We start from the raw sequence: 27772 nt of genomic DNA, 5'->3' as shown, positions 1-27772 counted from the left end.
TATGCAGTCACAGTGTGAGGAAGCAGAACACGGCAGATGAGAGGAATCCTTTTCCAGCTTCTTCTTAAAGTGCTCCCTATGCGGTATCAGAGGTCTACTGGCACTAGCAACAGCTTTACCACTGGTCAGCAGGTCAAGCAAGAGTGGCCTCTTCAAGTATGAGCACACGGACTGTGTGATGCGAAAACTCTTCAGAAATGTTCAAATCCAGATAAAACAAAAACCAAAGAACCCCACAACTCCACTACAGGATCAGAGGCATGGCAGAGGTGCTGGGGCGAGGTCGCCTGTGTGAACGCAAAGTGGTTCCGAGAGAGTCTGATACGAATTTGTCACACGAAACAGCGAACAGAAAATATGGACTTAGGCCTTGTCAGAAATAAAGTCTAACCAAACGCTCAAAGCTGTACCCATAAAACAGTTGAGAAATTCCATGGCCTAGTAGGTTGCTTCATCCATGTTGTCGTCACTGTCTGCACCAAAATCGTCTCCATCTTCAAAGTAGGAGTTAATGTAGTCATTTTCCTAAGGGAAAGGATATATTCCTTAGTCAAGAAAGTGAATTAGCAACGCTTTAAGAGTACAGTACAACGCTGGGCATGGTGGTGCATGCCCGTAATCCTAGCACTCAGGGGGGCAGAGGCAGGGGGATTGCTGTGACTTCCATGCCAGCCTGGTCTAAGTCCAAGACAGCCAAGGCTACACAGAGAAACCCTGTCTCGACACCACCCCCATCCCACCTACCCGCCAAAAAAAGGGAATACAATACACAAAAAAACTTCCATTTAGTTTACAAATACCAAGTTGAGGTAAAAAGATAACACAGAAGACTTGAATAAAAAGTCTTTTGCCTGTGAGTGCTCGCCTTCTTCAAAAGCTATTTCCCACCTGTGCTGATATTTCTCAAGTACCACTTTCTACTGAGCTCAGGTAACCAGCTAAGAGAACACAAAGGGATGTGATACCAGGGCAGTGGGACCCTCCAGGGCAGCGGGACCCTCCAGGGCAGCACTCCTCAGTGGAACGTTACGGGATTTAAGAAGCTGAAACACTGAGCTTTTTGTTGGACCCATGCATTGACCACCAAGCAGTTAAGCGTTTTCACAATAGTTTGTCATCGCAGCAGAAGCCAGGCATGAAGTCACAAAGATACCAGCCATCAGCAGAGGGACTTTCGCTTCTTATCAAAATACAGTCTCCTTCCACCACAAGCCTACGAAACAACCACATTACATTCTTCTTCTAGTGACCTCTCAGCTTCTGGCAAGGTGTCAGGTCTAGCGGAGTCCCTAAGGCTACCACGGCTGGAAATGAAGTCAAAAGGCATGTGTATCTTCTCTCAAAAGTTCACAAATCCACTTGAATACGGATTAAGGTTTCTTGGCTACTTGCAGTATATGGGTTCTATATGGACTGTAATAAAGGGGTTTGGAAGCAATAAAGAAAATTTCACAGTGGTTAGACGTTTGATCGTATCGAGTGCGATGGCTGTGATGTTGAAGAGCCCTTAAGTTTGTGTCCACACTGAGACCATCGGGGGGACTTGATAATGGTACAGTACTAAGGACTTGTTTTACTATGATCCAGGGTAGACTGGCGATGGAAGGTCAAAGGCTGACAGGCAGGGATCTGAAGTATGTATGGAAGAAAAGAAAAAAAAAAGATTGGAAAATTAGCTACGCAGTGACCTGCAATGTCAGCACGGGAACAACCGAGAGCGAGAACTGCAGAGTTCAAGGCCAGGCTGGACCACGGACACAGCAAGACCCTGGTGCAGCCCCCTCCCCGTCTCTACTTTCTACAATGGAAACAGACGACATTCTCAAAAGAAAGCTTTCTGAGTATCAGCCGTCGGGATAATCTCTCGTGCACGGTATAAAGGTTGTCTCTGTATTATTCAATGCTGATTTCTGTACCAGCTGACATTTGAGTACAGGTAATGGCATTCTTTTTTTGTTTTGTTTTGTTTTTGTTTTTCGAGACAGGGTTTCTCTGTGTAGCCTTGGCTGTCCTGGACTCGCTTTGTAGACCAGGCTGGCCTCGAACTCACAGCGATCGCCTGCCTCTGCCTCCCGAGTGCTAGGATAAAAGGCGTGAGCCACCGCACCCGGCTGGTAATGGCATTCTTAAGAAGCATCACCTGTCTCAGTGTTTTGTAATACTCTTCTGTCACTTCCTGATTGGTTTAATAAAGAGCTGAACAGCCTATGGCAAAGCAGCAGAGGATAGGCGGGACTTTTGGACAGAGATAGGAACTCTGGGAAAGGATCAGGCTCCAGATTTGCCAGCAAGACTTGGAGTAAGAAAACAGGCATGGGGACTGAGTGTATAAGAGAGAGGTAATGGCTGGCCAGTGGTGGCGCACTCCTTTAATCCCAGCAGTCGGGAGGCAGAGGCAGGTGGATCACTGTGAGTTCGAGGCCAGCCTGGTCTACAATGTGAGTCCAGGATGGCCAAGGCTACACAGAGAAACTCTGCCTTGAAAAACCAAAATAATAATAATAATAATAATAATAATAATAATAATAACAACAACAACAACAATAATAACAATAATAATAATAAATTAAAAACAACAACAACAATAATAATAATAATAACAATAATAATAAATTAAAGAGACGGGAGGGTAATGGGCCGCCTGGCAGACTGCAATAAGTGTAAATGGGTTAATGTAAGTTATACAAGCTACTCAAGGAACAAGCCTAAGAAGCTAAGGCCAAGCTTTCTTATTAATAAAAAGTCTCCCAATGTCATTACTTGGCATATATCAGCTTTATCTTACAGGCTTTCTTTATGACCATCTAGAATGTATATACATATTTGTATTTTTAAATTTTTTTTTCATATTTGTATATTTTATATTACCGTTTCTTCCCTAAATCCTGCAAGTTTATGCATCGAACACAAACTCTTTGTAGCTCCGTAAATTGACTTAGCTTCGGTGGCACCACAAAATCCAAAGATGTCCAGAACCCCAGCTGAAGCCGCTGTGTACTAGGGAAAGGGTGACTGATGCAGCATTCAAATAAAGCTAGCTGGTAAACAAGGCCTCGGCTCTACGAGTGTAAATGAATTCATACACAAAAGCAAGGAAGAGAAACCCTGGCACGCACAAGCAGGCAACTTGTGTTTTAGACATGGGCGTCTATTCCCAGGATGTTTAGTGACTCCAATGCTAACACTGAGATGGGAGCAGTCGTGATAGAGCAAGCTTGGGAGCCTGCTGAGACGGAGGGCCTGAGTGGCTCGTGGCTCTCCACTGAGTTCCAGCTTTATTCTTAAGCTAAATATTCAAAGCATTAAAAGAGAAAGAAGTATTTAATTCATATACTATACAAGCGTTATTGGATGATACACCCACCCACTGTAGTCCTCAAAATGAAGTGTTTAGCCAATTTCAACTCAAGGAGGAAATGCACTACCATGAACTTTCAATTAATTGATTAAAAAGGACAAAGAGGACGTTAAAGTCACAAGACCACAAAGGGAGCTCTCTGCACCTCTCACTCTGCCTCATTTCTCCCTAGCTTTGCTTTCTCATGAAATACCAATATGTAAACTTACCAAGTGAAACCCACTCTGTGGTGCAGTCCTTTCCTGAGGTCCTGTTCAGAGCTCTAAAACTACCCAATTCTTTGTTTGTTAGTTCAGTATGGCTATGTTGCCCTAGCTGGCCTGGAAACTCTCTATGTAGACCAGGCTAGCTTTGAATTCAGAGTGCTGGGCTTAAAGGCATGCTCTACCACCCTGGGCCATGAAGGGTTTTGTTTTGTTTTGTTTTGTTTTCTAGTTTTCTGACACAGGGTTTCTCTGTGTAATTTTGGTTGTCCTGGACTCACTTTGAAGACCAGGTTGGCTTCGAACTCACAAAGATCTGCCTGCCTCTGCCTCCCACAGTGCTGGGATTACAGGCATGTGCCACCAGGCCCAAATGGGCCATGAATTTGTTATTGTCATGGCGCTATTCTTAATTTTAACACACACAATCCAGACTGAAAGGAAGTGGATTCTATCAAACTAGCATTTCCTAGCAGGGCACAGACAGTACCTGGAGGCTGGGATGCAGAAGGTACTGCTGCAGGCCTGAAGCCACCCTGTGCTTTGTAGTGAGTTCCAGACAAGCTGGCCTACAGAGTGGGGTCTCGTCTCAACACACACACACCCTCACACACATACACACACCACATACCACACACACACCTCACACATGTACACACACCACATACCACACACAAACACACCTCAAACACATACCACACACATCACACATACATACATACCTCACACACACACCACATATCACACACACACCACATATCACACACACACACACCTCACATACACATACCACACACACACACCTCACACACATACCACACACATACATCACACATACATACATACCTCACACACATACACACACCACATACTACACACACACACATACACCACATATCACACGCGTGCACACATACCACACACACACACCACATACCACACACACACCTCAAACACATACCACACACACACACCACATACTACACACATACATCACATATCACACACACACGCACACACCTCACACATATACATACCACACACACACACACACCACATACTACACACACACCACATATCACACACACACACACCTCACACACATACACATATCACACACACACACCTCACACACATACCACACACATCACACATACATACATACCTCACACACACACCACATATCACACACACACCACATATGACACACACACCACATATGACACACACACACACCTCACACACATACACATATCACACACACACACACACACACCTCACACACATACATCACACACACACACACACCTCACACACATACACACACCACATACTACACACACACACATACCACATATCACACGCGTGCACACATACCACCCACATACACACACATACACACACCACATACCACACACACACACAACACACAACAAACAAGTATTATAAAAGTCTGTCTTGTCTAGAATACTGACCTCTACCACGCTGACCTAATTAATATCTCCACAGTATCCCTGTTATGACAACGAGAGATGCCTCTATACATTACCATGTATTTTTAAATTAACATACATTTATTTATTATACTGTGGGGGTGCATGCATCCTATGGTGTGCATGTAGAGCCCAAGTCTATTCTGTTCTTCCTCCATCTGAGTTCTAGGGATGAAACGCATCAGGCTTGGTGGCAAGCCTTTGCTTTAAGGAGTGAACTCACCAGTGGCTTTGAGTTAATAGTTGGTGACAAACTTTCAAATACGATCCAGTTGAAGCAAGTGAGTTTCCATAACACAGTATTAATTGCACTATTCCACATGAAAATTCTCTAGTGGCTTCCCACGGCATGGGACGCTAAAGTCAGATTTCTCAGCCCGATGATCCAGTTCCTAGTGATCACTGTCAAGGTCATCACTAACCTCTACATAGCAGTCTTACGAGCCACTCTGACTTGCCCAGGCAGTGACAGGAACACAGCACTCTCATCACCTTGCCTGCGGGCCTCCTCTGCACGGCTCCTTAGCCTGCTTCTTCCCCGTGACCTCACTGACTCTCTAGATTTTCTTTTTTTTTGTTGTTCATTTGTTCGTTTTTTGGTTTTTCGAGACAAGGTTTCTCTGTGTAGCCTTGGCTGTCCTGGACTCGCTTTGTAGACCAGGCTGGCCTCGAACTCACGGAGACCCGCCTGGCTCTGCCTCCCGAGTGCTGGGATTAAAGGTGTGCGCCACCACGCCCGGCTCCGACTCTCTGGATCTTACAGCTTCTCTTATTTTGCTGTCTGACTCAGGGTCTCTGGCTGGCCTGACATTTGTTCTGTGGGTGAGGAGAACCTTGAACTTCTGACCCTACCTCTCAAAACCCTGAAATCAGGAGCAGGTGCCTGTTCTGCACCACACAATTACTCGCTGTGCTGTAACTGTTGTCTTTCCTGTTTGTCTCCTCCACAGAATAATTTCCATGAGGGGAGGATGATCTTTTATCCTCACGGTCTCATGGCCAAGCAGAAGTCAAACATAGTCTTCAATGTAAAAAAACCACTATCTGCTAAGTGACAAAGAAAAGGACTCACAGTTGATGCGAAGTAACTATGGATAAGGACCTCACCAACCAGAGGGATTAGATGCAGAAAGTGAAGATTAAATACATTAAATACAGAGCCCTGAAGAATGCTGGCACTCAACAGAATAGAAAGAAGAGAACCATCGATGCCAGCAAAAGGTGCAAGAAACAGAAGAAAACGAGAAGGGAAGAACCAAATTTATCAATTCCCTGGAAGCTGTGACACTCCCTGGCACACAGTACATGCCTAGAAGTAGCTTAAACTGCTTACGTAAAGGAAATAATATTTTAACAATAGAATTGCCTTACATTTTGCAAAAGTTGTTGGGGACAATAGGCCATATGGCCAATGTTCAGCCATCTTGTCAGAGCCTGCACCTTTAAGTCTCTGTTTTCCCCAGAGCTTGCCTTTCACTAGAAACTAGTTGACCCTGTTGTGGGTCAGCAGTTAGACTAAAGACGGATAGAGATGGAGTGACTCTGTTATGGTTTAGCAGTTAGACTAGACAAAGATGGAGCCAGATACCCTGCCTGGAATTCCCTGTGTTTTGAGAAAAGTCTGAAGCTGGGTTGCTATAGCAATATGCTTCCCTGCCTTCTGACTTATAAAAGCTGCTGCCTGACTAATAAAGTTTGAGAGCTTGATCAACCAGATTTGCTTTCCTTCTTTGGGTCTTTCATTTTCAACAGGTGAACTTCCTCCCGAGTTTTAGTCGAACCCCGCAGGCTGGGCCAGAAAGTGTTAAATGCCATAGCAAGGCCAAGGGAAATAATAGCTAAAAGGCATTAATGGTGAACTTAGCGATGAGGTGAGCAGCATGGAGGTGGTAACAAGCTTTTAAAGAGCTACGGGAGCAAACAGCAGCTACAAAAGCTTTCCAGCAGGCAGGACAGGTGGGTGAAAGGATAGAGGCGACATGCTTCCTGATGACAGACGAACATGTCATCACAAATGCACAAAGACATGTTGAAACCGCGCTAAGGGAAACGACCTGAGTACTGTTTCTGAAGGGGATAAAATGAAGGTCCTTCCTCCACTGGTTAGAAGGGGAGTGGGTGTCACCGGCTCTTAAGGTAAAGAAACAGAAATTAAGAGAATGTTCCTTTCAGTGGCTTCCTTTTCTTTAGGAAGTTGCTAGCGCTGGCTAAGGACGAAGGGGGGAGTAGCAGACGAAGAAACTGAAGAGTAAGCATCACCAGAAAAGCCTGCTGAAGAGAGGCAACTGAACAGGAGGGACAGAGGGGACCACAGGCGGTGAGGCGGGGCTAGTGGGTCTAAGTGGCAGCAGTATCTGTGATTCCTCACAAATGACCATTGAGCAGGTCTGACGGGACGAAGCGACGAAGATCGGAGAACATAAAAGGATGTAGTGTATGCTGGAAAGAGAGAAAGGATGATGGGTGATGGGTGAGGCAGGGGCTATGCAGCTTAGAGAAAGACACGAAGAAGAAAATGCAGAAGGCGAAGCTGAGGGTCAGAAACACCACAGCAACATCACATCAGTGTCCAAAGGGGATAAAAGAGTGACCTGAAAACAAAGGTGGGGACAAATGAGAGGAGTTTAAAAGACTTGACTGACAAGGCTGCAGAGAGAGAGCTCAGAGGTCAAAGGCATCTGCTGTTGCTACACAGGCCCCCAGTTCAGTTCCCAGCACCCACCCTGCAGCAGCTCATAACCTCCAGTAACCTCAGTACCAGGGCATCCAACACCCTCCTCCGGACTCAGTGGGGAGCAGGCGCGCACATGGCGCACATGGTACATGTGAACAGAACACTCAGACACACAAAATAAAAATAAGTCTTAAGAAAAAAAAAAACCTTCATTGACAAAGTTGTATGAAAGAGTGAATAAAATACTTGGACAAAGGAGAGTAACAGGGAAATCGCACTGAAAACAGGAAGTTCCTACTGCACCCACATCTCAGTGGAAACAGACTCCAGATTTATGTCTCAGTAACCGATAAACGAAGAGTCTACTTGACAAGGAAAGCAAATCATTCAACAGGTGAGTTTAGCCATTTGTAAACAGATAACATACAGTCACGCTAACAATATATATATATATATATATATATATATTTTAAAAGGATGCAAATTGTCACACAAAATATTTAAAGCATATAATATTTCAGAGCTGGAAAGTTTCAGGTGAAGAGCAAATCTAAGAAGCTGGAAAGGCGAAGGTCACCGGAATGAGGAGGAACTATCTTACCCCTATTTATCTTAAGAGGTAAGCCGCCCCCCCCCCCCCCCCCATCCCGCCTCGCTCCCCTGCGCCCCTCCTCAGGAGGCCATGAACAACTAAGCTGCCCTGCTAAACACCTTGACTCCAGCTTCCGGAAATAACACCATGTTTCCAAAATTAGGAACCTGGAGTCAAAAGCAAACCCCAAACCGATCCTGACAGCCAGACACCCGAGGACAGGTTAGCAACGCTCTGCTTCTGTCCACATGTGTGTGGGAGTTTTGAGACGGCATGGCCTTGCAGGGATCGCCTTGCAGACCTCTGTGCCCAAGCCTTTTAGCAGTTCAACTGCCACCGTAAACTTTTACGCTGGTTAAGTATGAACTGCGCCACTCTCATCCGTTTCCTTCATTCCGTGTTTGCAAAAGCTGCCAATTAATTTACTTTTATCTTCTGCTTTTAATTTGGTATTATTATCATTTCGTACCAAGCAATTGATGCCAGTGGTGAGAATGTATTTCTGGTTTTTTTGTTTGTTTGTTTGTTTGTTTGTTTTTGTTTTTCGAGACAAGGTTTCTCTCGTCGTCCTGGCTGTCCTGGACTTACTTTGTATACCAGGCTGGCCTCGAACTCACAGCGATTCCCCTGCTGCTGCCTCTGGGATTAAAGGTGTGCGCCAGACGGAGACTTTTATTTTTGCTCTCAAGCTCCTCCCATCATTCATGAGTGCTCCGGTAACGGGCGTGGTTTGTTTGTTGATTAACATTACACTCCATAGGTAACCTTGGTAGCAAGTAACCTTGGTAACAGGTAACCTTGGTAACAGGTAAAGGAGCAGCTCTATCTTCCTCAAACAGACTTTTACCTCCTCTTGCTCCTCTTCATCATACTCCTCCTGCTCTGCGTCTTCGTCGTCGTCGTCATCATCTTTATTTTTCTCTTTGCTCCCTTCCTTCTCTTCATTTTCTTCATCTGACTTCTCACCGTCGCCTCGCTTTTCCAATTCCTGATGAAGTGAGATTCATTAATTCACATGGAAACACTTATTCTTTGATCTACACATACAGCCCTCCAAAAGAAGAGGTATGGATAAATCTTAGGTAAATCCTAAATTAACGGTCTGAGCAGCCCCGACCTCAGAAGCGGAGCGTCCTCAGGAAGGGGCGTTCACCAGGCTACCGCTGGGCCGCCCGCCTGAGCTTCAGTTGCTAGTTGCTGGGCGTCAGCTACTCTGGGGTTAGAATTCTAACCCACAATGCTTGCCTGTCCTGATTCCCATCCTATCGCCTTCTAAAATGTTTGACCCGGTTCAGTTTATGCCCTTCCTGCTGCCTTCGTCTTTCCCTATTTCCTCTCCCAGGAATTTCTGCTTCCTGATATATCCGGAAGGCTAGGAAAAGCAGACTAAAACACACCACTGAACACACGAGCCACTATGAGGAATTCTAAAACTAAAGAGAAACGGAATTGGAAAAGCTTTGACCGCGGGATGGTTCTGGGTGTCTACAAATGCCTCATGACCACCAATTATTTTTTTTCAGTTGACGAAAGTGACCCAATTTTATTACTGTCTCAATGTGTTCACTCACTTTACATAAGGGACAGAATGTCACAGGTTCTCTGTGAGGTGGGCACAGCAACCACTTTGCATATTCATAATTAAGATGTCACACGAGCTAATTTCTGATTATTATTAACATAGTAATTAGAAGAGTAACTAAAGAATTAATGTGTACGCATGCTCCCTCACTCTTTAAGGCTTGTCGATTATTCATGAGAAGACAACAACTTATTATTATTATTATTATTATTATTATTATTATTATTATTATTTATTTTTCATTTGTTTTGTTGAATTTCTCTATGTATCCTTGGCTGTCCTGGACTCACTTTGTAGTCCAGGCCGGCCTCGAACTCACAGCGATCTGCCTGCCTCTGCCTCCCAAGTGCTGGGATTAAAGGTGTGCGCCACCACGCCGGCAAAGACAACATATCTTACATCTAGAGTAACTATAACTTGGCTCTTCTTTAACTCTCTAAATACTTACTTTAAAAATTCTTTTAATTCCAATTTGAAATGAAAAAAAAAAAAATCAAAGAGAAAGAAAAGACCACATTAAACAAACCCATTTTTGTTTGTTTTTTTGAGACAGTTTCTCAGTTAAGCCTCGGCTGTCCTGGACTCACTTTATAGACCAGGCTGGCCTCGAACACACAGAGACCCTCCTGCCTTTGCCTCCGGAGTGCTGGGATTCACGCCCAGCTAGCAATCCCAATTTAAATAATAAATTAATTTTGACTGTGGACGTGTGCATGTAGAATGCAATGCGTGTATGTCTATCGATGTGTTCATGTGTTTGAACATGCATGTGGAGGCTGGAAAGTGACATTGGATATCTTCCTTAACCACTCTCCATTTAATTTATCAAAGCTAGTTCTGGCTAGTTTTGTCAGGCTGCTGCTTGCCTTAGGGACCCCTTCTCTGTGTCTCCCAAGTGCTAGGATTACAGGATGCTGCAGGCCCACGTGGCTTCCCCTGCCCCCCACGTGGCTTTTATGTGCATGCTGGGGCTTGGAGCTTCACTCACTATGTGCGCACAGTAAATGTTTTCTCTGAGCCATCCATCGCTCAAGCTCATAACACTCAATTCTTAAGTCAAATTCCAACAGTCTTCCTTGCAAATCACCTCGCTCAGGCAAAACAAATTAAAACCAAGGCCATCACACACATGAGAGAGCTTACCCTGGTAGCAACCCTTGTCCTGCCTTGGCAGGTACAATTTCCCAACTGGCAATTTTCTTGGAAAAATCCCACTTAACCAAAAATTGCACAAGCTCTTTGAAACATTTGTGAAACACACACACACACACACACACACACACACACACACACACACACACACACACACACACACAGACCCCACAGCTACTTTAATATTAATCTATGATATTGTATATTTTCTATTTTAACTAGATCATAAGTAAAAAGGTAATTCAATTATAAGGGAAGTCAGGTGCTAAATTTATTTTAGTCTGTGAAAAGTATACTCTATTAATCTTTAAAAGGGCCACTAATTATTTCATAATTAGAAACAGAATTGTTTAAAAAAAAAAAAAAACAACAGCATCTGTTCAATATGCTGTAAGGACCAGAGAATCTGTATTTCTGTTGTTGCCAAGGCCAACAACATTAAGCAAATAGCCTCATCTTTATCTCTAGCACACACACGCAAGCCAAGCCCCCAAAGTGCGTTAGACGAGGTATATGACTTTTCTTATGAGCCCAAGGACACATTCTTGGTGCCATTACTCCACTCTTTTCAACAAGCTAACAGTTTTGGCTCTTCTACATAGTAGCCTCCACTTTCTTTTCCATGCGATTTAACTACTTGAGTTTTCGCTCCAGGTCTAAGGAGAGAAGGACGATACAACATAACCTCTTGAAAAGAGTTAAGATCAGACCCTGAACAACTCTTCTAGCTTAGACACTACACACCCAAGAAAGGAGCCTCCCTCGGGGGAATGCGGAAATAAACATGCGCATGTCCCTGCTGCTGCAGGGCTGCTCTGAGACTTGACCTAATGCGGCCACCTCCATGTAGAGATGCCATCATAGTAAACCATGACAAAAGACAACCGGAGTACCCTGCTCTGTGGAAACTGGAAACACATTACTATTTCTATGGTTAGAATGTTCTGGAAGAGGTGGGAAGTTCAGGCACCAAGGAAACAAAGTTTGTCCTAAGGAGAAACCACACCCAAAATAAAGGGTAAAATACAGAGCCCAGTACGTGCATCTTATGGGAAAGTCTCCAAGCTTTTAAGAGCAGGCAGGACTAGAAATCCCACCTGTCATTTCGCCTAGTTAAACTTGAAAGCTAGTGCTATTCCTTCATTGGTTTTTCCAGATCGTATGTCTTGGACATGCTATCATCTGGCCCACGTGTTGTTCAAAGTAAAGGTAGGAGCCTTCCATCACGAAGGTGTGCGGAAGTGGCCAGGAGGCACATATTTCAAACCTTTGTCATTCTTCTGTATGTAAGGAATAAAGCAACCTACCTGTGTTTGCTACACGTTCATAAGGACGCAGTGTATATACAGAGCTCGTCAAACTGCCTGGCATGTCTAGTCTCAGTGTTACTGCAATTATCATCACCAATGCAAGCTAACATAAGGGAGCGCATGGCATAACAGCATGGAGATCACTGCGGCCACCATCAGCCGTTTTATACAACACAGAAAATAACTGACCCAACAGGTCTATTTCTCAAAACTACTCTCCTCGTGTGAAATTACAGTTATTATAAATTTGCAGCATCACTTATTTTTTTTTTAGGTTTCTTTATTTATTACTATGCATACAGTGCTGTCTGCCTGTACCCCTGCAGGCCAGAAGCATCAGATCACATTATAGATGGTTGTGAGCCATCATGTGGTTGCTGGGAATTGAACTCAGGACCTCTGGAAGAGCAGTCAGTCCTCTTAACCACTGAGCCATCTCTCCAGCCCATGCAGCATCACTTATAACTGCAAAACACTAGAAGAAGTAACACTCTTTGGTAGCATATTGCTGATGTTACTTTAATAACTCTAACAGTGCTGCCAATAAAAGAATGAGGGAGCTCTCTCTAAACTTGGATATGAAACTATGCTTATGGCATTTTGTTAAGTAATAAAAATGAAAATGCAGACATGAGGGGGGCGGTGGTAAAAGAGCATATACACCAACAAAGGGAAAGCAAAGACTTATCTAAAAAACTCCATTGAATTATGCCAGTGGTTCATGTCTTTTCCCCTTCCCCGCACCTCAATCCAATCCTGGGGGGAGTTAAGGATACAGTGAAAAACAAAGAAACAAACCTGGGACTGTGAGTGTTGCTCAGGGAAAACAAACAAACAACAAAACAGTGGAGAAGAGGGGCCCACGCATCCTCAGACTCATCCTTCCCCACCCTCACTTCCTACCCCCTCCACCCCCCACCCCCCCCCCGCTGCCAAATTCACATTATTTAAAAAGAGAATGTTGAGAGGTAAAGGAAAAAGCAGTTTGGCCTTTTATATTTTTTCCAGCTCATGTTTATAACTCTTACCCTTACCTCAATCTTTTTCAGCACATCTGCAGAATTAGTGAGCGAAGAACCTCTGTCTGCAGCTTTGGCCGCTTTGGATCTTGGATCGGCTGAAATGATAGCACCAGCGTTAACAGGGTTTCCACAGGAACAGCAGCGGTACCTCCTATGCTCTTGGGTGGAGACAGCGTATGTCACACCTGACAGCCACACCATTTCCAGAGTAAATTGAGCTTCTCCTACAAAATCACCATGCCACCAAGCTCTAGGCAAATGACAGTCACTTCGCATGATATTATTAAGACTACAACCGGGTCGGTTTTTGCTAGGTGCTTAGACTTCAGTCTCACAGTTATATCTTTGGAGATGAACATCCACTATAATGTTATTTCAGACTGAAACACTAGAACAGCAAGAAAAGACCCTTGCAAGGGTTTCTCAGTCACTCAGCAGTGACGTGACGTCCACGTTAACCCAACCAGTGCTTAGCAAGTGTGGGGTAAAATCTGCACTGGGGAACGGTAAAGGGAGAGGAAAAAGAAGACTTCACTGCGTGTTAGCAAGAACTGTCTTCACGGTGAAGGCTAAAATGGTTAACACGTCTCTTCACGTAAAAGGAATAAAATGTTTCAATAAGCGTTAGGACCCATGACTTGTTTTCCTGTAAGCAGATCGTTTCATCTTCAGGTTTCTTCTAAAACACCAGGGAATAGAGGGTTATTTCCTATGACGATTGTACCAATCACCAAGGAATTCTAATAAGCCATAAACGTTTCCCAGGAGGAGGAAGGAGTATAGTTCTTTGCCTGCCAGAATCAAACTAATAACCCCCCCCCCAAATTCCTAGGTATCAGAAACAGGGCTTCATTGTGTTAAAGGTGAATAGTCAACACAGAGAAACAGTCTTTCGACCACAGTGGATGACCCATAACCGGTGGACCTAAAATGTATTAGGTTAAACCAAGTGAGGAGTCACTGGCCTCACTGCTCTTGGATTGATGCAGTTGTGGGGCAGGGGGAGAAGCTAACAGAAACTGATGCATATGAACAGGAGCTAGGTAAGCACTGTAACGCTCATGCCAACAACTGTTAGCTAAGGACGCAATTCATTCACACCATAGTCTTTCTCTAAGGACTTTCTATGAAGTTGTTTTTTAAAAGATTTTATTTATTTGTTTGTTTATTTATTTATTTATTTATTATATGGTGCTCTGTCTGCATGTACACCTAAGGACTTTTTATGAAGTTATTTTTTTTTGAAAGGTTTATTTATTTATTTATTCCTTTATTACATATATGGTGCTCTGTCTGCATATATATAACTTCAGGCCAGAAGAGGGCATCAGACCACATTATAGATGGCTTTGAGCCACCATGTGGTTGCTGGGAATTGAACTCAGGACCTCTAGAGGAGCAGTCAGTGACCATCTCTCCAGACCCTTTATGAAGTTATTTAGTTTCATAGTACATGCAACAATTAGGTGAATACTACAAAAATTGATCAGCTAAAATACACACAAAAATAACTGATTTCATTTAAAAATTTTTATTTTTTATTTGGGTGTATATAGGTGTGGGTGTGGCAGAATGGGGTGTCAGACACTTACGAGTCATGCGATGTGGGTGCTGGGCTCCGAGCTCTGTTCCTCCGAGGCCCAGGCAGCACTAGTAACCACGGGGCCTTCTGTTCAGGCCGTTACTAATGTCCTTACTGAAAAGGTGAGTGCCAGACTCAATACCACTCATGTTTCCTTTTGTTGGTTTTAGTTCTTAATTCATGTACACACACATTCAGGGGAGAAGCATCAAGCCACCGATACCACAGAAATACTATTTGTATCCTAAAATGTTGACATGAAAGCTTTCCATAGTTAACAATGTTGTTCTCACACATGCACAGGCTTGAACAAGCTTCAGTGTCTGTCAGAAGCTGGTTCTTCAACAAACCCCTATTGCTCCAAGTCCTCTGTTACTATCTTCACAAAAAGGGAAAAAACACGAAACTACGCTGAGTACAATGAAAAATATTAGCACAAAATGGCAAAGACTATGCATTGTTGATTTTTGTTTGCTTTTGTTTTTTGAGACAGGGTTTCTCTGTGCAATAGCCCTGGCTGCCTTGGAACTCGCTATGTAGACCAGGCTGGCCTTGAATTCACAAAGGTCTGTCTGCCTCTGCCTCCCCGAGTGCTGGGATTACAGGTGCGTGCTACCACCGCCCAGCTGATTGGTTTTTCAATAAACGGAAATCCTTGCCAACAGCACCCGTGCCAGGTTAAATGTATGACGCTCCAATGATAAGCAAAGGAGCTCTGATCTCAGATCTCTAGCCTGCTACAAATGGTGGTTCATGAGGACATGGTCAGCACCATTTACACGTGTGCATTTTATCATGAAGATAAGGAACTTAGCCGTGGCACTTCCTCAGACCTTTTCCCAGACTTCCCAAAGGGGAAGTTTTACATTCTCTTGTTTTGTGTCTGTGCGCCCATGGGTGCCCACTTGAAGGCCAGTAGACACTGAATGTCCTCTCCAACAGTGCTCCATCCTGTTTTGGAGACAGAATGTCTCACCGAGCCTGGAGATCATCGATTGGGTTGACTGGCTGGCCAGTAAGCCTCCAGGAGTCTCCTGGAGCGGGGGTGTTCCCAGATGCGTGCAGCAGTGCCAAACTTCTTCTTCTTCTTCTTCTTTTTTTTTTTTTTTTTTTTTTTTTGGTTTTTCGAGACAGGGTTTCTCTATGTAGCCTCGGCTGTCCTGGACTCACTTTGTAGACCAGGCTGGCCTAGAACTCACAGCGATCCGCCTGCCTCTGCCTCCCGAGTGCTGGGATTAAAGGCGTGCGCCACCATGCCTGGCTAGTGCCAAACTTCTTACGCTGGTGATGATCTGTACTGAGGTGACCCATGCTTGAGCGACAAGCACATTACTGACCAAGCTATCGCCCCAGCCCCGTTCATGGTGTTCCTCCACCTGACTGTAAGCTCCAGGAGGTGAGAACAGTCCCACCCACATTAGCTCTGGTCCTCCTGGAACCGTGTCTGTAGGCTCAGTTTTCTTAACCAATATATTTTATTACGAATTTATTAACTGAGCGTGCGTCACTTATAACCCGACTAAGCTAAACGATAGGAAAAGAGCATTAAAGAATAACAAAACCAGCCGGGCGTGGTGGCGCACGCCTTTAATCCCAGCACTTGGGAGGCAGAGGCAGGCGGATCGCTGTGAGTTCGAGGCCAGCCTGGTCTACAAAGTGAGTCCAGGATGGCCAAGGCTACACAGAGAAACCCTGTCTCGAAAAAAACAAAAAACAAAAAACAAAAAACAAAACAAAACAAAAAAAAGAATAACAAAACCGTAAGGATATCAGTTCCAAGGAACGATTCTCCTGGCGCAATCAGCAGGATTTCTTTTGCTGAAACCTGGAGTAACCAGAACCCAGAACTTCAGCAGGAGCCCAGAACTCTGAAGCCTTCCCTCGAGTGGTTCTTTCTAGGAGCATCTCGAAGTGAAGCGATCAACAGCCGAAACTATCCCAAGTCTCCAAAGGCCCCGCCGCCAGTTCTGGTCTCATTTCTATATCTCCTCCCAGAGTCTGTTTACGGGATCTTTTCAGTTGGCAACAATCAAGTTCCCACATGAGGTGGTTTGTCTTTTAGTAGATTAACCTCACCTGTTCTCACAAGACCGTTCTGATCCCACACTTGGGATCATAACAAAAACAGGTTTATCTCTCCTTCAAGTTTCTGGCAATAGCAAACACTTACTGAGTCATGAAAGAACAAACATAAAACTATACACTTTGGAATCTTTTTATCTAAATTAAAACTCTTTTATCAGCTCTTCATTTTTCCTAGCACATATGTCTTTCTTTTTAATATTAAATAGTTTATTAATTCTTTGTGAATTTCATAAATGTATACAATGTATACATTATGAATGTATACATTCAATTCTCCCTCCTCCCATTAACTCCCAAATCCTTCCCAACTTTATGTCCTCCTTCTTTTAATAATCCATCAGGTCAAATTTGTCAACCTAACAGGCCACATCCTTAAAAAGGAACTCCCTGCCCCAAAGCCAACAACTGTCAACAGTGCCTCGATTTTAAAATGTTTCATGTAATAATGTGGGATATAGCTGGTAAGATCCTAAAAATCTGCATATATACAAATGACAGCTGTATCACAGAGTTATTTGCTAGCCCAGCAAATTTTCACACATAAGAATGAGATTAATAAAAAAAAAAAAAAAAGAATAAGATTAATCAAGAAAATAAGAGTGCCAGAAGTCAACAGCAATCAAGCACCAGCTAAATAATCAAAATACTAGACACACTTTAAGAGAGAGAATTCACAGTACTGAGAATAACTTCAGGCTGGTTACTCACTAACAAAGTTTAAGCAATAACCCTCTCCAACCCAGATTACAGTATGACAGTCAGTGTACCTTTTTTGCATTTTTTCCTTGGCATCATCTCTCTCGGAAGTCTTCTCCAATCTATATGTACAAAAGAAAGAAGGGAAAAAATGCTTAGTTTCCTTGATGGCTCTGGACCTAATTACGAGACACAGCGACAGGTGCTCGCTCACACAAAGGCAGCAGCATTTCTTAGTACCTGATTGTATAGACTTAGAACATAAAACACAAGGCAAATATAAACAGAATGCACAGTGACACAGTTTCTCCTGCAAAGACAAACAAACAACCCATTAAACAGCTTTATAATGTTGCAATAAAGTATCTTTGAAAGAAATTTTATGAAAATGTTTTGTGGATGTTAAGGTCAAGATCATAACATATTATTATTTGGCTACTTTGTATTTTGTAAGTTGTCTGTTGATATATATATAGAACATATTATATATGTAATTATATATATTGTTTATATATATAACAGTTTTTTCAAAAGTTGAGGCATATAATCAAACCCTGTATGTATTACATAAGATAATTTTAATAACTATTTGAATTTTTCAATTAAAAATACTAGTTGTGAAAATGTAATTTCTCTCAATGAATGGCTTTCAGTTGCATTAACTAAATAATTCCTTTATTTGTTTACTTTCTTTTAATTTTGTGGAGGGTGCTAGGAATTGAACTCAGGGCTTCATATATGCTAGCCATGTGTTCTACAATCCTTAGCCTCATTTTTAATTTTTAATAATTGAGATACACATATAATTGAAGCTGTGTATATAGAGATGTAGAGGTGCCAGAGAGATGGCTCGGGTTTCTTCCAGAGGACCTGCATTCAGTTTCCAGCATCCATGCTGTGTGGCCCACAGCCATGTATAACTGCAGCGCCAGGAGACCTGGTAACATTTTTTGGCCTCTTCAGGCATCTACACATATTTGGTAACCACATAAACGTGCACATGACCCAAATATATAAATTAAAAAATTTTGAATATTCAAAAAAGATTTAAAGACATTGGCTGTTAATAAAGAAATGTCAATGTTTTCGTTTTTGTCTTACAAAGTTAACTCTCACCATTTTGCCTGAAGTGATAAATTCTGGTTTGAATATGTTTTAGTTTTAAACTACTTAGATCGTGATTTGGAAAGAGGGTTTCCCCTCTCACCCCACATCTTAAGATCAACAAGGGAAGAGGACACTCTACTCTGGGAAAGTGACAAATAATGCTTGCTGGTGACATTTCTACAGTCAGTCACCTACGGGCAGTGTCTCTAAAGCATTAAGCCAGAGACAAATGATAAAAAGCTGGAGTGCCAGCGTATCGGTGTGAGACCCTGACAGGATATTTCATTTCTACAGGCGACAGTTTTCTGTTTATAACTTAGCCTGGTTGGATGATGTTTCCTTTAAGCCCCCTTCACCCTGTCGCCATGTTAACGTAATACTTCTGAGTGTTAACAGTGAGTCTCTCGGGATGTTTCTATTGGGACAGAATGCCAGCAGCTAAAACTTGTCTGTGTCTCCTTGAGTAACAGAGAGACTGACCATCTTAGCTTAAAGAATCCTTAAAATGATTTTCATTACTAATTAATTACAGGATGAGGGAAGAAAAGACTCCTCTTTCCAACAGCTAAAAACAAAGAAAACACATAAGAATCTAAGATTTTTTTGTGGTATGTGATAGGGAAGGCGACGTCTAAAAAGGATTTTAAGGGGGCGAGGAGATGGCTCAGTGGTGAAGAGTGCTTGCTTCCCAGCCAAATTTTGTTTCAAGTACCACAAGAGAGAGCTCACAAGTACCCCTAACCCCTGAGGTGACAGGCCCAGGGCAGCTGACTTCTTCTTCTGGCCGTGCCTCCATGGGTACCCTCACAAACATGGCACACACATACACACACACACACACACACACACACACACACACACACACACACACACACAAACAAGACTAAGGTGAGTCATTTTAAAAAGTATTTAAACGCAGTCTGTTTCATAGTACCTGGTACCCACGCTTCTTTGTATATCTTCATGTATCTTCTACTATACCTTTCAATATCATCTAGGGTGAAAAAAGAGAGAGAGAGAGAAAAAAAAAAGCACTCATCAGAAACACAAAAACTTAAGCCATTCTTTTTTTTTTTTAATGCTTTTTTAATTGAAAAAATAAAATAATTCATATTACATCCCATTTGCTATCCCATCCCGTGCATCCTCCCATTCCTCCCCCCTTCCTGCTTTCACCTCATTCCCCTTCCCTATGACTGTGACTGATGGGGACCTCCTCCCCTTGAATATGATGCTAGGGTATCAAGTTTCTTCTTGGTAGTCTGCTATCCTTCCTCCGAGTGCCATCAGGCCTCCCCATCAAGGGGACATGGCCAAATACGGGGCACCAGAGTTCATGTGAAAGTCCGTCCCCAGTCTCCACTTAACTGTGGAGAATATGCTGTCCCTTGGCTAGGTCTGGGTAGGGGTTAAGCCATTCTTTAAAATAACTTACATCGTCAGATATGGTGTCTTAGTTTCATTTATTTCCTACATTTGTATATAGCATTTGTAACTGAGCCAAAACTGACGAGTCCCATTAGAGTAACCTTGTTACAAATACGCAAGGGCAATGGTGGCTGGGCAGAGCCATCACCCTTAAAACCTGGCGCTCAGGACCAGACAACCTGACTAGCCTGTGAGAATGTTCACAAAAGCTCAGCGTTGGATCAGGAAGCACACAGGGTGGAGAGATCTCTTCCGCGCTGTTTTATTCCTGCTATACTAACCCCCAGCCACCAGTATTTAACATCAGTCTAACTATGGCATACCCACACCTCAGCGGGATGAAGGCTTAACTGCTCCTCATTGGCATTTCACGGACAGGTGACCAGTGTGTGAGGTTCCCAAATATGCAACTTCTCACAAACCCACTGGGAAGAAGGACACAGGTAGGAAGGCTCAGTGGGAACAAAGTCAGGCAGCCGTAAGCCATATACAAACTGCTCCACACACACCGTCTGGACGTGCCAGGATCAGTAGAGTCACGGCCATGTCTTGCCTCTAACTTGTCAGCCTCGCCGGACAACCCTAGTAACAGCCCTAACTTTTATGAGCCACACAAGTTGATAAAGAGAACTGTAGCACAGCCATTTGAAAAGCACAGCTCACTGTAAATAAAAAAAAAAAAAAAGTGGCTCAGATAGCAATAAGCTGACTTGTAATGACATGCTGCTAGACCCACACAGATCAGTGCCTCATTTGACCCACATCACAGAAGGTGCTTTTGAAGTAAATGCAAATTAGCACAGAGACCCACAAGTGGACAGTGTGCAGAGCGACAGTGAAAGCAAGAGACAGACAGACAGACAGACACATACACATACACTCTTCTTTCCCCCCCTCCCCAAGACAGAGTTTCTCTGTGTAGCCTTGGCTGTCTTGGACTCACTTTGTAGACCAGGCTGGCCTCGAACTCACAGCGATCTGCCTGCATCTGCCTCCCGGGTGCTGGGATTAAAGGCGTGCGCCACCACGCCTGTCCCACCCCCGCCACCCCCCCAACACTCTTTGGAGCACTTAGTCCTGAGTAGGATGCCTTCATCAAACTTCCCCTTTCACTGTCTTCAGGCACAATAGGACTGATGTACATATTAACTCAAAGAGACTATGGTGCCACACACAAGGCCTACACAGGTTCAAGACAGATGTGGTTCCAGTGCTAAGCGGGGGGCGGGGGGGAAGAAGTGGACATGGAATCCCAGCCCTAACCAAGAAAATATCTGCAACTGTTACCCACTGGCCAGGGGAAAAATCCGTTTTCTCTAGTGGAGCCTCAATAGGTGTATCACCCACACTCAAGGCAGGCCCCCACGCTCAGGAGTAGTTGGCCAAATCAAAATGTACTCAGTGGTGTTTTTGTGACCTTACCGTTTTGTTTTAATATTTTACCCTACTGTCTTTCACGCATTTGTTGTGATTTTCCTTTTTGGGTCTTTGTGGGAATTTGTTTCTTGTGTTTGTTTGGCTTGGTTTGGTTTTTTGTTTTAAAGGAGAGCAAACATAAATATAAATTTGGGGATGTAGAGAGGTGGGGAGGATCTGGGAGGAGAAAAACCATCATCAAAATTTATTTCAGGAAAGAAATTTAATAACAAAGGAATTTTTTTTCTTTAAAGTGGCTTGGGAGTTCAGCTTTAAGAAAAGGGAAGAGGAGGGAGAAGCAGGTGGAACCTCTGTGAGCTGCAGGCCAAACTGGGCTTCACAGTAAGATCATATATTTAAAAAAAAAAAAAAAAAAGGAAAGTGATACCAAAAACAAAACAAAAGAAACCCAACAACCCAAAGATCCAGGATTGCCCTAACAAATGCTGTGACATGTATGTAACAAATGTGGCTGGCTGTGAGACAGAGAAGGTAAGAAAATCAAACTGCAGCACAAAGAGAAGAAGAACCACACAAGTTTCACGACGACGGTAAGAAAAGCAATCTGATGTACGCTTCACGTTTTACTTGTTGTGAAGATAAAGTTAGTCACAATAGACACCTTTTTCTGAATGTAGGAGGCTGTGCAACAGCTGCCATGCACAACCTACAACACACATGTCAAATCTCACGACTTCAGATTTCAAATATGCATTTTAATGTGTTGTTTCCCGCCACCACCACTACTACCATCCCCACCCCCACCTCCAGGGTTCTCTGTATAACAGTCCTGGCTGTCCTGGGACCAACTTTGTAGACCAGGCTGGCCTTGAACTCACAGAGACAAGCCTGCCTCTGCCTCCTAAGTGCTGGGATTAAACCAGTACAGGACCAATCATAGCCATTTTAATAAATTTTAATGCATTGCTTATGATTATTTTCTTATGTTTATGTCATCTAAATCAGTGGTTCTCAACCTGTGGGTTTCGACCCCTTTGGCAAACTTCTGTTTCCAAAAGTATTTACATTCTAATTCATAACAGTAGCAAAATTACAAATATGAAAGAACAACAAAAATAATTTTATGGTCGGAGGTCACCACAACACGAGGAACTGTCTTAAAGGGTCACGGCATTAAGAAGATTGAGAACATGGATTATTCCAGATGGCTCTATCATGTTTTTTTTCCCCCTTTACTGAGAATGACAAATGAGAAACACAATAATTTTTTCAAAATTTTATGTAGCCTACTTGTTTGATCACTGTCTGTCTTTGGTTTTAGCTTCAGCCTTTCTCCACTTACAAACGATAGAGGACGCATCAAAAAGAAAAAAACATGGTCTCTTGCATTTTAGCAAACAAGATACCAAATTATTACAAATTCTGATGATATCCTTCTCAAAGATTCACTGCATAAAAGACGCCATATTTTCTTTTTAATTCCTAAAGAATTAAATTTGTCTATTCACTGATTCTTATATCTGAGACAATCTACCTCAGGCTTGTCATCTGCAAGTCAGACTATGACTCTGTTTGCATGCTTTGCCTACCATCAGTGTGCAGGGAGCTTCCACCCACCTGTGCACGCACTTTCTGACTCACTTACTTATTTAAGACATCTTCCTATGTAACTTTTCTTCTCTTTGGCATCATTAGGAAAAAAAATTGCTTTAAATTTTGAATTGTCAATTGAATGGAACTTAAAAATAAGATAAAATAACTGTAAAGATGAAGGTTTCTGAAAACCTCTCTCATATTTTCTTAAAAATTGACTTAAGTTGGGCACGGTGGTACATGTCTTTTTTTTTTTTAAAAAAAGATTTATTTTTTATGTATACAGTGTTCTGCCTTTAATAGGATTAAAGTATAATATGACTTGCTAACTATTAAAATAAAAATGAGTATTTATTAGTTCATTTAAAAATATATAAAGGAAGTAACTAAGACCTCATTATTGTTGAGGTAAAATTTATCAAACCACTATATAAACCAGCTCAAGTAAGTCATCAAGATTACACTTGTCCAACATGATGCTTCTTTTTTGCTTTTCGAGACAGGTTTTCTCTATGTAGCCTTGATTATCCTGGCCTGGCTTTGTAGACCAGGCTGGCCTTGAACTCACAGCATTCCGCCTGCCTCTGCCTCCCAAGTGCTGGGACTAAAGGCGTGCGCCACCATGTCCAGCTTTGTCTTTGTCATTTTTGAGAAGAGTAGAGGAATTTTAATTCAGAACATGGCTGCTCTGGAAAGAGATCACATCCAAAGATCTTCTAGGTCTATGTGGTTCAGCTGGAGTACAGACACACCTTTAATCCCAGGAGACAGAGGCAAACAGATCTCTGAGTTCAAGACCAGAGCAAGTTTCAGGCAAAGAAAAGCGTAGGTCCAGGTGTGGTGGCACACACCTTTAATCCCAGCACTCAGGAGACAAAGGCATGCAGATCTCTGAGTTCTAGCCGGTGCTGTTCAGGCAGTTCTGTTGAGCCAGTGAGTTGGGAGGCAGTTTTTACCAGAAGAGTTTTACAGAGACAGGCTGAAGGGCGAGCAAGCCAGACACAGGTAAAGACAGATGAGGCAGGGAATGAGAAGGAGCCAGAAGATAGAACAGATTACTGATTAGTTTGGGGCCAAGCAGAGCAATTAAGTGAGAAACTCAGAGAAGCCAGATGGAATCAAGTCACCTTGGAGACAAGTTTGAGCCAGAACAGCTAAGTTGAAGAAACCAGTCAAAGTTCAGAAAGAACTAGAAAGGGTGAGCTTATTCAGCAGTAAATCTTGGAGCCTGAAAACACCGGAGACCTAGGTTAGCAGACTGGGCAGCAAGTCTCTGAGATGACAATTATAGCAGGCAAATAAAAGCTACTGTTACAGATAAGTAGCTTCCCCCCCCCCATGTTGGTTGATAATCTGACTGAATTAAATGAATCAACACTCAGTGATCACCAGTTCCTTCATCCATGATTTCATCTCTAGAACACCCAATTGCTTCATGAAGAGTCAACATACCTTGTTTTTCTTCAGGGGGTTCAATAAAATAAGGCATTCTTTTCACTGTTTCTCTCAACTCCTGCTTCAAGGCCAGCATGTACTCCTCATCTTCTCCCATCTTCAGGGGCACTGGCTTGTAATCTATATCCTATTTAAATAAATGAAGAATTTTAGTATTTCTTTTTATCCAGATTGTAGAAAATGTTGCTTTTATTGGAAGACTGTGCTCCGTGAGGACTAAAGTTTATAATCAACTCAAAAGCTATTGGGCTTCTAGGCAAGTGAGGTCGGCCACTCCTGTAATCCCAGTACTCGGGGAGGCAACAGCAACAATACTGCTCCCAACTCAAGGGCAGCCTGGGCTATACAGGACATCACGGGCTACAGTATAAAACTGACCCCAAAATTTAAAGACAATAATATAGTAAGGATGCTGAGCTTCCTTTCAGCCTGTCTCCTACTTTGCTCTTATTTTAGGGGTAGGAAAAAGATCCCACAGTACCCATATTTATATGGGTGTGCAGATATGTCTGTATGATCCTATGTATATACCCATAAAAAGGTGGGCTCCCAGCATGCATGGTAAAGATGCATCTGGTTTGAAAGAGGAAAGATACAGCATATTCCCAAAGATGAATCTATCTAGGCATTCAAAACTACTTCCTGAATAGCTACTGTGTACTAAACAACAGACAGGGCTCACATCCTGGAACAGGAACACACAATTAAATAAACTAAAGGGAGAATAATAAAGGTCAGATCCTGAATACAAATTAAAAAAAAAAAAAAAAAAAAAGAGTAGACGATGGGACACGGGGGTCAGCGGTGGCCAGTCTGCACAGGGTAAGCAAACATGGCTTCTCGGGGAAGTCGTATTTGAACAAAGATATGGACAAAAGTCAAGCAGCTAACCATGCAAAGAGAACAGGTTGCCGTACAAAGGGATCCAGCTGGAACAGAGAGCAGAGAGGGCACTGACAGGATCTAGCTGAGCTGACTTGAGAACTGGTCCAAATGCAACTTAGGAGACCACAGGGTGCCCACCTGCTACCTCTAAAACACAACCCCTACCTACGCGTACGCCTCAGGGGACATCACAAAAGAGAGAGTGAAAGGACGCAGAAGCCAGAGGATTAGGACGTCGGATGTGAGTCAAGGTCTTCTAGGCATGACAGAGGTCACATCCGTGAAGTCTCAACAGTCTGGTTGTCAAAATGGATCTACCATAAGGACAACAGCAGTTGACGTGCCAACATGGATGGAGGAACGCAAGAGACCTCCCACCCTCTCCCTCCCCTCCTCCTGCCCCCACCCACCTCCATACCCCCACCCCTGGCTCTCGATAAGCAGCTATGGTCAATCAGTTCTTGCAGAGAGAGGGAAAATCTGTTTTCTCCAAGGCCCCTGATAGGTTGTCCAATTTCTAATAGTCACCCGTGAACACATATACATATGAGCAACACTAAACAGACCCAGTAGGCTGTGTGCATGTGTGTATGTACATATGTGTGTATTATGTACACATCATTGTACATATATAAAGTGTATGTATGTAACAACAATAATTACAGATGAAGAGGTCACGACCTTGAGAGGGACTGGGGAGGACATAGGAGGGGTTGGAGGCATGAAAATGATATAAGACAGTATTTATATATAAAATTCTCAAAAAATACAAAATACTTAAAATATTTTTTAAAAAGCGTAATCTCTTTAGGGAAGGACAGAGAACAGGGATCCATCTGTCCAGGGCTCTCTGCTACTGTGAGTAGGGAAAGGCTTCTCCATCTGAAACAGGGTCTCGTTCGCTACTCGTGACTCTGGGCATTGAGCACAGCACAGGCCCGTCTGTCTGGAAAGGTAACTCTATCTGAATGCAGAGGAAACGCTGGCCGTAGGGACGTTAAGTTTAGACACGATCCCAAAAGGAGCAGAAATGCTTCTGTTCTGAGAAATTAGCAAAAGCTGACATGACTCAGACAGAACAGGGATGCGAGTGGACAAACTTGCTGAGACAAAAGTGGCATAATAAGCCAGGCATTGTGGCGGACGCCTTTAATCCCAGTACTTGGGAGGCATACGCAGGTGGATTGCTGTGAGCTCGAGGCCAGCCTGGTCTACAAAGTGAATCCAGGACAGCCAAGGCCAAGGCTACACAGAGAAAACCCTGTCTTGAAAAACAAAAACAAACAAAGAAAAAACCCAAAAACAAAAGTGGCATAATAATGAGCAAAATTATTATTTATTTATTACATGTACAATGTTCTGACTGTTTGCGTGTAACACCTGCAGCCCAGAAGAGGGCACCAGATCTCATTACATTGGTAGATGGTTGTAAGCCATGTGGTTGCTGGGAATTGAACTCAGGACCTTTGGAAGAGCAGACAGTACTCTTACCCTCTGAGCCATCTCTCCAGTCCTGCAAAATTATTTTCTACAGATACAAAATATGAATAAAATCACATCAGGGGCATCAGAAACCTAACCTGGCTACTTAAAAATATTATTCTGGTGAAATGAACATATTAATAACATCAGTGGAAGACACGAGAAGTTCCAAAAATTCTTCTTAGCCCACACAGGTACTCATTCTGTTTGTAGAAAGGCATATGTAGTTCTGTTCTCTGTATTTTAAGTAAGCAGTCTAAAAACGTGGGCAGGTTCTAAGAATAAGCAGGTGTTTGGGTACAAAGTAAGTGCAACACCCTCTTTGACTCTGAGACACGAGGCTATCATGACAGCAGTATGTCTTCAAGTCCCAAGCAGAATGGTACTTTGCCATGAAACATGTAAAAAAAAAAAATCCAATGTGAACCCCCAGCCGCCGTTACACTTACGGGAAACAGCGGTGGCGGCTGCAGTACAACATCAGGTAACTTCTCCCCTCTGCCGAACCCAACGGCTTCAATATTGAAGGTGTAGGCAGCGCGGCCCCTCCCTTTGTTGCCAGCCATCAGAAGCAGTTACCTCAGAAGTGTGGCCCGAGGCTGAAAGACATGGTTAGTGGGTCAGAGTCACTGGATGTTACACAAAAGGAAACAGGCATTTTAACGCAGAATGGAAGCATCCAGCCCTTACGTAGCA

At 43.2% G+C, this 27772-nt stretch overlaps 1 protein-coding gene across 1 annotated transcript; it reads right to left on the bottom strand.

Moving 5' to 3' along the window:
- Positions 1–265: 265 nt before the first annotated feature.
- Positions 266–27772, bottom strand: Polr3g (RNA polymerase III subunit G). Its single transcript, XM_051172542.1, has 7 exons — positions 27526–27772; positions 24707–24836; positions 19791–19850; positions 17821–17871; positions 13399–13481; positions 9168–9308; positions 266–525 (listed from the first exon to the last, which is right to left on the bottom strand). The coding sequence occupies exons 1-7, from the start codon at positions 27640–27642 to the stop codon at positions 439–441; spliced, it is 669 nt and encodes a 222-aa protein (XP_051028499.1). The 5' UTR covers positions 27643–27772; the 3' UTR covers positions 266–438.

The sequence above is a fragment of the Acomys russatus genome, chromosome 30 (genome assembly GCF_903995435.1).
Source record: "Acomys russatus chromosome 30, mAcoRus1.1, whole genome shotgun sequence".
NCBI lineage: Eukaryota > Metazoa > Chordata > Mammalia > Rodentia > Muridae > Acomys > Acomys russatus.
Note: the sequence above shows the minus strand (reverse complement) of the source record. Positions and strands in the feature narration are given on the sequence as shown.

What these genes read in the sequence shown, in the direction of transcription:
- Polr3g (XM_051172542.1), bottom strand. Translation starts at nt 27,642, where the DNA reads ATGGCTGGCAACAAAGGGAGGGGCCGCGCTGCCTACACCTTCAATATT. An exon ending in ACCCCCTGAAGAAAAACAAG is followed by an intron (nt 19,851 to 24,706) that starts GTATGTTGACTC and finishes TTTTCACCCTAG; the next exon opens with ATGATATTGAAAGGTATAGT. An exon ending in ATGAAGAGGAGCAAGAGGAG is followed by an intron (nt 526 to 9,167) that starts GTAAAAGTCTGT and finishes CCTTTCCCTTAG; the next exon opens with GAAAATGACTACATTAACTC.